Here is a 12,397-nt window from a genome sequence, read left to right on the forward strand (position 1 = left end):
GGGGTTGTGACCCATAAATGGGCCACAGGTCTGTTCAGATTGTGGACAGAACAGAAAAACAATGTTAGGTCCAAATAACAAAATGATACTGGTCATCTAATTGTGCATAGGTAAAATGGCAAAAAATAAATATGCATCAGACAGTATTTGAGTGTAAATTCAGGTGGTTGAAGCAATTAAAATTAGACATGCTACCATGAATAGGTTTCATGACAGGTTTCAAACTATGTAAATAAAAGGAAACAAAACTGGCAAGGATATAAACTAATTACAATGATAATTTGCAGTGTGACCACAATGTGTTTTGTGCACTGAATGAGTATATTATAATTTGTATTTTTATTATTAAATAAATTATTAAATTGCGTACACTACTACTCAAAAGTTTGTGGTCTGCTGATTTTTAAAAAAAAAAGAAACAAATTAATTATATTCAGCAATTCAGGATAAAGTCATTTATACTGTTACAAAAAATTTCAAATAAAATCAACTTTCTATTTATCAAAGAATCGCAGTTTCCACCAAAATCATTGCATTATAAGTCCAACTGTTTTCAACATTGTTAATAATAAGAAATGTTTCTTGAGCACCAAAATCAGCATATTAGAATGATTTGTGAAGGATCATGTGACACTGAAGACTAGAGTAATGGCTGCTGAAAATTCACAGGAATAAATAAGTTAAAAAATATATTAAAATAGATAACAAATATTTTAAGTTGTAATAATATTTCAGAATATTAATGCTTTGCTTTTAATTAATTTTCCTTAAATAAATATAGCCTTGGTGGGCATAAGAGACTTCTTATAAAAACATTATTAAAAATCTTGCCGACTCCAAATTTTTGAACAACATTGTCAATATGCACAATCATTTTTGTACTTAATTCATTCTTTTTTTCCCTTTTTTTTTTTAACCTGTATTGGGTTGCCATTTGATGGCCAATGTAAAACCAGTTGAGAACCTCTCATCTGATGCACCATGACTCTACCATGACCTTAGCATTTGAGAGTTTTGAGTGGCCATCTGTTCCACTTAATTCTCTCTATGGTGCCACCATGTGGTCATGGAAGAGTGGAATCATGGGAAATGAGGCCCCTGATAATCCTTAGATTGTAGTAGGCATATACATGACCATTGTTCCAAGATTATATTCAGTCTTTGATGATAAATCTCTGAACCTTATGTTTTATTTTGCAATTTATCCCATCTGGAGTTCTGTAAAAAAAAAAAAAAAAAAAAAAAAAACATTTATATTGATCAATCCATTTATTATGAGTGATTATTACGATTGATACTTCAGTGTCTAATAAAAATAATTTCTATGTCTTCCTCTTCTGTGGTGGACCACATTTAAAATTTGCAAATTTAACATTCTGGAAGAGGATTCTGGATTTGTAAGTGTTGAAACAAAGAGATTTTTCTTGTAGTTTCTGACCTGTAGGGGTCTTCTGTGAGAAATGGGGTTGCATTAATGTACCTCACTCACCCCCTCTTTATTTCTTGCCTTCACTATCTTTCTTTCACTCTTTACCCATTCTCCCTCCCCCTTTCCTTTTTCCTAACCCTGGAGAGCCACTTTGTCTTGCCCTGATTCACGTTTTTTGAAAAGGTTGACCGTTGTCAGATGCCGCCCGGGCCTCTTCCCCAGCCCCCATTCGTCAGGCAGGCACTTAAGTGAAATATTATAAATAATCTACAGTATTGAAATCTTTTATCAGCTGTGTCACTTTCATTATTCAATAAGCGATTAGTAACAGTCTCCCAATTTAGCCATTAAGCACTTGTGCGTGGGGCCGGGGAGTGCTGTCACACCGCGGGCCTTCTGAGGGATAAGGCTGTCAGCTCCTCTGTTATTCATGAGCTCCACCAGCCAGGTACTGCGTCCATAGTGTTTTATATATCACACACTGTCACGGTCAGGTACTGCACTCAGTGTGTCTTATAGAACACTCACACACAAGCCGCGTTTCCATCACCCTTCAAATTGCGCAAATTGAAATTGCGAATTGAAAATACACCCAATGGAAACACAGTGGTTTTTCAGGCAATTCGAAAAAGGAATATTTCGCAAAACTGCAATGGAAACAGTTTTTGTGCATTTACAGGTCACCGGACGTAGATGGTGCGGTATGTTTTGACAGAGAACGAGACAGTTCTTTATTAAAATCCATAAAAGACAAAAGACTTATGGGAATACTGGATTCTAAACCACAAAGAAATGCCACAATCAAGACCTCGAAGCAGATATGAGGGAGAAACACCCAGAAATACCTCATACGTGGCCGCTCCCAAGTATAAGGGGCTTTCCTTGCCATTAATGCTTGAATAACATGCCTACGTCTCCTTCGATTAAAAATAATGGCTAGTGCGGTGGCTGGGATATATGGAAACCTACCAACATCCGTTGGCATTCTTTATGGAATGACTTATCGCGAGAGGATACGTTTCAGTCACATAACATCGGTTAATGGAAACGATGTCATTTCGCAATAGTTTTGTATCGGCATTTAGAAAATATCGCAAAAGTTTTGCACAAATCTGTAATGGAAACACGGCTATACTTACATGCACTCTGATGGCAAGATGCTACTTGAACAGTGTGTTTGGCTAACATCTCATGTGACACAAAACCAGCTAAAAACATGTTTGGTTCATATTTCACTCCAAAATCAGTCATGTATTACTGAAAGAAGATGAACCTTATTTTAGAACCATCAAGAATGTTTGCATTGTGACATTATTTGCATGTTAAATATTTTCCTTCTGAATTATCGTTATAATAATTTATTGAAAATGTTACTGTATTGCAAAACTGTTTCTTTATACATCACAGTCATTTTTGTTGTACTTTATGCTTAAGGTAATACAGTTTAATACAATATATTAGTTTTGCATATAATACAGTAAAAACAAAATTCTTTCATTATTTACTCATCATTGCGTCATTCCAAACTGCATGACTGCCTTTCTTCTATGAAACAACAACAAAAGAAGATATTTCTAATAATGATCTGATCATTATCTTCCATACAATTACACTTAATGAGGCTTGGAGTCTAAAAAGAATGCAACATCACCACCAAATAATCATAAAATTTGTCTATATGATTCAAAAACTATATTCCATGTCTTAACTCGCTCAAAATCTTGAGATCTGCTCTAACTCTCCTTGCAGAGCAAAGCAAAATTATTTTTGAGTCTTTTCAATGATTAGACTGACCTGGATTTTCAAAACCAGCCTGAATAATTTGTTCATGAAATTGGATTGATCCAGTTCTCAAGTTCAACACACTGCTGAAGTCTTCTGGTCGCCAGCTTACTGTATTGGAGAAAATAAATGTGAATAATGACTTGTATTTGTATAGAGAAATGTAATTGAAAAGAGCTTGTAACAATCACTATAATGTGACTGTATACAGTGGATTCATTTCTATGTTATAAAGACAGCCTAAAGGTGTCTAAGTTCCTTCATCTTAAATGCTTGATGTGTTTCTGAACACACACAATCTCAAAAGTGCTGGTAGATGATGTCATAGGGTCTTTCTATAATTTTAGCTCACCTGCTCTTCTTCTTTCTCTGAAACAAAGTCTTCTCACACACATTCCTCTTTCATCCCCCTACACACCCACACGAAGATCAATCCATCCCAGCATGCCGTGCATTTTTACACTCCTCGCATCCCCCCCACAGTGGGCCGCTGAAAGCTCACCACTCAAATGGCAAACTTGCTGCACGGACGATCACAGTTTATCAATTACCGCTGAGCTATAGGGCCCTAAGTGGCCCTTGTTAAGTAATTACTACGTTTGATGCGAGCAGGAGAATGCGAGAGCCTTTGAAACCGGATCAGGCAGACGGCGTGGGTTCTGCGCTGCACAGGGACAGCGGGAGGCTCATGAATGCCTTGATGGTCGCACAAAGAGAACGATACCTCAGGAAGGCGAGACGTTTTAAGAAACGGCCAGAAAGAGAAAGACATTCCAGAGGATGGCGTGGGTTCACAGGTGTCCTCAGCTGGAATCGGTCTGGCACGTGTTCGCAACGTTTAATTAAAGCATTCTGCAGGTGAACGGCTCTGCACTATTACTCTCAGGAACAAAGTGAAGATGGTCTTATGGCTTCCTAATGGTATGGAAAAAGGACCATTCGCCATCTCAAACTGAAAGTTGCTGTCTGTGATCAACAAAAGCCATTTTGAAGTGTCTTTTAAGACCTGCAAATGAGATAGAGACATGTTAAGAGCAGACATTCATGGAATTTATGTTATTAGTTTGCGTGAAGGACCAAGCGTGGCACGTAGACAATAGGAGAGTCAATCTATGCTATACAGATTCTAGAGTCTATTGTGTGGAAAATAGCTTGATACTGTGAACACGTTATTGTAGTTTTTGCTTCTGATGCTGTGCACTGGGAAGGGACTGGATGGGATAGTTTTTTTTTACCCCAGGATTACTGTTGTGTAAAAATGTCCCCTTTGGCCTAAGGGGAAACGAGTGAGACTGCACTGAGCCGGAGTGACTTCAGGTCAGTTGTCAGCACAGCTGGGAAATGAACAGTTATTTAAAGAGTCGAGACTAGACCTGTGTTAATACAGACAGTGAACTGAAAATGAAATGACTTAAACAGCATTTTGCATAGCGCAGTGATTTTAGTGTAATTTGTTTTCTTTAAGGGTGTTTCTTCTACGGACACTTATGTCCCATGGGTTGAATTTTATTTATGAAAAATATCAGATTTCAACTTTTTCATTGTTATGTGAAAGTCAAAATAAACTTCTTTTTTTTACCATGACTTTATCTTTTTTTAAATGCTTTTACTTCTCAAATGCTTTTTAGATTTTTGATTTGCCCTTGTCATAGATCCAATCTTAAAAATGAAATTTCATCATAAAAATGCAACCAAAAAAAATTACATTTAAACGAAGGTTGAAATAAACATTTTTTTCAAAAAAAATTTACACAGTTGTGGCGTAATTTCCACCACACTGAACTCAACTCCAAGAAGATGACTTTGTCAGTAAAAATACTTAACTTGAGATGAAATATGAACAAAGAAAAAGTAAATATCACATGTGAATCGGAGATTTTTGTGAATATTTCCAATCAGGCTATCATTTTGACAAAAAAAGTTACAAAACCATTGTTTCTGTAACAGAATGCTATTAAACACAATACATAATTTGGTGTGGTGGAATTGCACAGTGGTGGGACATTAAGAACAATTTGAAAGAGAATCATGTGATATATTTGTATACTGTTGGACATTGTTTTTGGATAAATTAAACACAGGGCCAAAAGTGCCATAGTTGACGAAACACCCTTTATTCCAAAGTTATGAAATGCACAGACTGATCTTTATTTTTCATTTAGACACTTTGCATGATAACATGGACATAACCTGTTTTGTCTTGCAGTTTTCCACTCAAGCAGAGCATTATTATGCATTTTTTTTAAACTAATGCAATGTGTTTTCAACCCTGCTTCATACCCAGTGACTTCATTAGCTTACTTTCTTAATTTCTATATCATTCTCATTTGAAGGAATATCTGCACTTTTGCCTGCTGACTGATGTTCATCCTTTGTTTTCAACCCTGATTTTCTCTGTAAATTGTATTTCATTGCTTTGACATTTCCTGTTTATTTCCCAAATATCTTTTTGGCTGTTCCAGTTTCTCCACTCCTATCATTTCCTTTTTCGTCTTTTTTTTCTTTCTCTCCGCTTATTCCTGTGCCTGCCGTCGGATGCAGCCAAACTTAGGGCATGGAAACTAATTCGCGTCAGTAGTCTTCGCAACATTTACAGCAGTGCCTCCAACGTTGAAGGTAACTAGCTCCAGAAAACAAAGTGAGGGGGAAGTCAGTGTACCCCTGTTTTTTAGACAAGCCCCTCACACATACGGTGAGACCCTGTGATTATGCTTTATCCTTCAGTCCTCCCCGATGCACTGTTAACCCCTGAAACACTCCCTGCACGGCACTTACGGTTCTTAGAGCATGTAACAATTGTAAAGGTACAGTATGCTTTGCTTCCGTGATCGTGTTTGTATGTGTTAAAGTGTCGTGTTTGAGTTTTAATTATTTAGTGATGGTAAATTGGATGATGTAATTTGGTGATATTGAACACATTGTGGGAGCTTTGGCTCCTCCTCTTTGCACGCCCCCTTTCCCACGACTCCACCCCTCCTCTGCTTTATTTATTTGTTCACATTTTTCCCTGGATGTGAATAACTCCTGTAATATGTGCCAGGTTATTAATGCTGGATGCTTGAAAGGAGAGGGGATAATATGGGAATTAATGACCTGTGTCACAAAGCAATACTGTGTGCTTTGACATTTCGCTCGGTTAATTTGTGTTTCCAAGCATTCAACTCTTCCACTGTACCCCCAAGCACTGCCGTCTGGGCCGTGTGGAGGTAACACCCCCACCCTAGCCTGCCTCATTTCTGTGCATGCTGCATCTTTTGCTCTCCGAGTTGATTGTGTGCCGTTTGTTGGTAAAGGTTGCCTGTGTCAGAGTTCACAAATTTCCTTGCCTCTGCAATATGCCTGAACATCAAACCACAAGAATAGAAAAGTGCATGAATGATTGGATACTTTCGGTCTAAATTGCACTGAAAGTAATTATCGTCATATTAGTAGCTTGTGGAATATGGAGATCAGTACCAGGCACCAGATGAATGATAGCTGCCCCATTTTGAAGTTTAAGGGCGAAATAGAGGGGAGGGTTGGCTGCCTGATGCCCTGTCATCGCAGTTTTTGTATTACACAATTGTTTTCTTATTAATTGTGTGCTAAGGGGAGGAGGCGGAGCCAATCTTCATATTTGCCTCTGAATATCATCTTTCTGCATTGTTGCTTTTCATAATTGTCAAATACCGCCCTCTCCCCAACAGCACTGCAATTTAATTAGGGTGAGAACATTGCTGCTGACCCCAGAGGGCCCGGTGCCTTTGAAGGGTGGGTCCAATCTAGGCTGGGATGCTCCAGTGATCCCACCAACCCCCAAACCTTGCAAATTTTAATAATAAAAAAAAAAAACTTAAAATGAATAAATAATAGGCCCAGACTCCCCAGTCACTTTTTGTTGATGTTTTGAGTTTGACTTTTGCTGTAAATGAGCAAATGATCTAATGTATGCTTGTTCTTTTGATCCAGAACAGGAAAGATCTCTTTCCTTCCCTTTTCTGAGTTTGGAGAGTGGAGAGGTTTAAGCATTCTGTCTACCAAGCATGTCTTTCTGTAAGGGAGGAATTTGGGGATTTAAACACAAGGCTCTTTTAAAGCAGTGAGGGTGGCTCATGGCCCTGCGGGACCTTTAATATGACTTGTATGATAGGAGTTCAATTAGGCCTGTGATTGACTGAAGGAGAGGAAATGGTGTGACTGCACAGATTTCCCGCTGATTAAACTTGTGAAATGGCCTCACAGGGAGATGATTCGAAAAGCTGTCTTAGAACATAGTATAGCCAGAGGAGAAGCCTCATAGACAAATTGGTTTGAATGCTTATTTATAGTAGAGGTCGACCGATAGTGGATTTTACTGATATTTAGGTTTGACCATACGTGCTGATAACCGATTAATCAACCGATATTTTTAAAATGGATACTGGATAAAAAAAAAAACATAACACTCCAAGTAAACCAGTGCTGAACTGAAATGTGCTAAATGAAATAAATGTATAAATATGGATATATTAAAATGAGAAGTTCTACAGAACGAATTATTTAAACATTAAAATATTACAGGTTTCTTTAGCTATAAGCTAGAAACATAAGTAAATTTCATAGGTAACACGTTGCAAGTCTCATTTGTTAACAAGGATGTATTATCTAGCTTTCATGTACTATGTATTATGGAATATAATTTTTTTTACAGCATACATTAATATTTGAGCAATACAATTGTACCTTGATCATTCATTTTAGTTCATAGTACATTAACTAAGGTTAACAGATAAAATAAAAATAAAAACTCTATTACTATTAGTAAATGTTGAAATTAACAAACTAACAATGGATAATACTACAACATTTATTTACCTTAGTTAATGCTAAAAATGTAATCTTATTGTAAAGTGTTACCATTTCATATAAATCCAAAGAGTCTGCTATGCTTAAAGATGGCCAAGACCAGAGCATTAAAATTGCATAAATGTATATTACATGTATAGTCTCACACTTTATTTGCTTCTAGATTAGAACACTTGATTATCTAATCAAAATAACAATATGTATTGTAGTGATAAAAAATAATTAAATTGAATGCGTTTCTGATTTGTTTGTTTCTGTCGGCTACATGAACATATCAATGTTGAGAAAGCAATCACGTCACTAGCTTTAAATATGCAGCTTCGCCGGCTAATGAATGCATACAAGTGACCAGCTGGATATAGCTAATGGAAATAGATGGTAATAATTGCGAACATTAAACATTTGGGTGAGGTTTGCGTGTGTTTCTGTCACATTGTTTTAACCCTTCAGGTACTATTGTTAGTCCTCTCAGCCTCGACGGCAAACATACTGCTGTTCTTTCTCTGCTAATGCAGCATCTAGTCAACAAATCAATTACTTTATAATGATATGGCAATATGTACTGTAGTGTTCTGTATTCATACCGTTTCGCATACCGTGATCTGAAGTGTCAGCGCTCTCCGTGCAGCTTGTGATCTCTCTGTGCTGCGCGCAACCTCACGTGTTACAATAAACAACACATGGTCCCGCTCTCGCTCTGTATAATGCCAGCAGTCTCTTCTCAGTGCTCTCGTACTGTGTAATGACAGCGCACCCTTCTCAGGCGCTCCAGCAACGCACACAACCCGGAAAAAACTATTTTTGCCGATAACGATAGTTCCACCAATCAACTATTGGTTATTGGTACCGATATATCGGTAAAACCGATATACAAACAAAATGACAACTGTTGCACCATTTTACCGTTTCTGTATTTTAAAATGAGCAGCACGTCAAAACAACGGAGCGGTTCGCGCCACAAGCACTCAGGGTCGTTTATGGTAATGATCTTTCGGCACTATATCCTCTGATACTTCTATCTAGAGCAAAAAGTGCTTCATTCAAGCCTTTTTTGTTTCATGTGCGTTGCTTCTCTCTCCTGCTGAAGACACTACAGCACCACAAGAGCTTCAGATAACACGGTTATTTTAACAACAGTAGAGAAACAGTGAACAACAATCTAGATTCATAAAACACTGCAGAAAATGAGAATGCACGTATATAATATTTTTATCATATATGACTCCGACCATTTTTTTATCATCTATATTATGCATTATTATGTTATGAGCATTTCAGAATAAATTATATTATAATTGGAAAAATTATTTATAGACAACTAAAACCTTGAAATAACTAGTTAAATTTGTTTTCTGTTCATGATGAGGTCATTTTGATTATGTACTTTCTTTGTTTATTGTAGATACTTATTTTAAGAAAATCAAAAAAATTGTCCAGACTTGAAGAGGAAAACCCTGAACCCCCACACAGTAGCTTCTTAGAAACCAATGCTTCGACTCTGAGGCCCAACATACTCATCTTTGAGGACCATTTTGATTGTTTAGGTTTTTGTTGTTGTTTTTTACAAAGTACTACTGCTGCCCAGATGGAAATCTATCCAAAAAAGGGTAACACTTTACAATAAGGTTCATTAGTTAACTACATTAGTTAACATTAACTAATAATGAACTGCACTTATACAGCATTTGTTCATCTTTGTTAATGTTAATTTCAACATTTACTAATACTTTATTAAAATCTTGTTAACATCAGGTAATGCACTGTGAACTAACATGAACAAACAATGAACAGCTTTATTTTCATTAACTAACATTAACAAAGATTAACAAAAACAGTAGTAAATGTATTGCTCATTGTTAGTTCATGTTTGTTAATACATTTACTAATGTTTAATAAAGGAACCTTATTGTAAAGTGTTACCCAAAAAAGTATTGTCCGGACCTCTGCTGGGAAGGAAATATGGAGACCGGACCTCTTGGAACTTTAATTGAATATCCCTGATAGAGCATTTAAAGCAGCAGATACCTGCAGCCCACCTCAACATAAACAGAACATTATCTATTGGTGTGGACACTAATATAACATGCCTTTATCATTATTTCCTGTCTCTTGTTGTTCTCATTTTTGTGCGTATCGTCTCCTTAATTTGAGCTACATGCACACAGTCCCTTGTCACTGATGATACTTTCATCTTCAGACAGGAAGAGGCTTTCTTTCTTTCAAAGATACAATGTTTAGTTAGTGACTCCAACTGAATCCCAACGTTAGCCAATCAGTTGTTCTAGGCATTTTTGTGTAAAAAGCATCATGAGTTCATGAGTATGCCATCTGAGGTTGAAATGAGTTTGTCTGTCAGGGATACCAGCCATCCGTGAGGGATTAGATTGTTCGAGTTTCCAGGTTGTTTCCTGTTCTCATTGGCCTGCAGATGCTATGGAGTGCATGGGTCTTTCCACTTCAAATGGCATTTTGGCCTTAGGGATGCGTGTGTGTGTGTGCGCGTTTGTGTGTGTGTGTGTGTGGAAGGGTATTACTTCCCTGATTGCTTCTTCATTATGTAATTGCCCACTCCAGAGTAAATTATAAACAGAATGTGTAAAGTGTGTGATCTCTTACTGGCTCAGATCGTGTTTCGGGGGGGCGGGGGTGGTGGTCCCCTTTGATTGTGACACACCAACACATCTCATCAATGCAGGTTCTCTGTTCAAGCCATCTGCTTGCCCCTTCCATTGCTGTCCCATCTGATCACCCAGTCAATGGCCTTTTGTTCCTAACACTTTCCAAATGTTGACCCTCAGTGCCGCTAAATAACCTCCCTCCATTTCTCTGTACTCAAACTCTTGAGATAAACTCCTGAAAAGGGGGCTCTCACTCTATCTTTCTCACTCACTCACTGACTCACTCACTCTCACACACACAGATTTTCCTAATTGTCTCGTGATTGGCCTATTAACCTAACCAGGGCCCTGGATAGCAGATCCATATGTCACTTTGCCTAGGGAGTGTTGTGGACAGGACCAGCAGCACGGTTGGAAAGATCATGATGCTGGTCTGGTCTGGTCTGTAATTAGTGGCATATCCTGACCAGGGTCGCGGGGCAAGCCCTCCAGGTCAGGGGTTGTAGAGTGTGTCCTGCAGCTAACAGGTGCTCCACAGGGGCGAGAATCCTTCCTGGTGATTTTTATCCCAGAACAGTACAACCAAAGTGTTTGAGTTAAGCATTCATATAAGCTGCACTCAGAAAACATCACATTTATAAAATGTTCATAAGTTTCTTTAAAACAAACAAAAATGACAAAAATATAAAAAAAAATGACATGCATCACTTTAATAAACATTCTGTTTCTCTGCTGTTGTAGCTGTTGATTAGTAATCATCCTGACTGTTTTCTCCCATCTGGTCTAGAACAAGAGGACAACTTTGAGTTCATCATTGTTTCTCTGACGGGACAGACTTGGAATTTTGAGGCAACATCCTATGAGGAGCGGGACGCATGGGTTCAGGCCATTGAGAGCCAGATCCTGGCGAGCTTGCAGTCCTGTGAGAGCAGCAAACAGAAGGTAGAAAACAGATTCAAAGCTCTAAAACAGTGTGTTTCACTTGAATACACCCCTTCAATGAGGGGAGTGTTTTCAATTTCTGAATAAAAATGTAATTTTAATTAATTGGGGGCATAAAATAAGCCTCATTACATAATTTGATTTTTAAAAAGTATTAAAAAAATTATATAAAAAAAGCCTCACTGCTTCTTAATAAAAAAACACCTGTTTTCCAACAAAGTAATGTGATTCAACCAACATGCAGAGTACTGAATTGTAAAAAAAAAGTGTGTGTATATATATATATATACACACACACACACACACACACACACACACACACACACACACAAACAGGTACACACATCTTTGTGGGGACTCTCCATAGACTTAATGTTTTTTATACTGTACAAACTGTATATTCTATCTCTTTACACTAAACCTACCCATCACAGAAAACTTTCTGCATTTTTACATTTTCAAAAAAATATAATTTAGTATGTTTATTAACCCATTTCCCTCGTGGGGACCGCTGGCTGGTCCCCACAATGGAGGTGATCTCATGTTTTACTATCCTTGTGGGGACATTTGGTTCCCACAATGTAATATAAACCAAAACACACACACACACACACACACACACACACATATATATATATATATATATATACGTATATATATATATATATATATATATGTATATGTATGTATGTGTGTGTGTGTGTATTATATATGTATATATAGAGAGAGAGTAGACAATGTGCTGCTTGTATAGCAGTATATATTTACTGTCCTCTGAAAACAACTCAACATACAGCCATTA

At 37.4% G+C, this 12,397-nt stretch overlaps 1 protein-coding gene across 7 annotated transcripts in view; it reads left to right on the forward strand.

Annotated features, from left to right (window-relative positions):
- agap1 (ArfGAP with GTPase domain, ankyrin repeat and PH domain 1) overlaps nucleotides 1–12,397 on the forward strand; it is a 200,546-nt gene that overhangs the window by 159,416 nt on the left and 28,733 nt on the right. For all 7 annotated transcript variants that reach the window (XM_084129542.1, XM_084129541.1, XM_084129540.1 and 4 more), the window contains one exon: nucleotides 11,441–11,595. In XM_084129542.1, coding sequence (XP_083985668.1) covers nucleotides 11,441–11,595 — 155 coding nt within the window. The remainder of the gene's footprint in view (nucleotides 1–11,440; nucleotides 11,596–12,397) is intronic.

Source organism: Abramis brama (genome assembly GCF_963993115.1).
Source record: "Abramis brama genome assembly, chromosome: 11".
Classification (NCBI taxonomy): Eukaryota; Metazoa; Chordata; class Actinopteri; order Cypriniformes; family Leuciscidae; genus Abramis; species Abramis brama.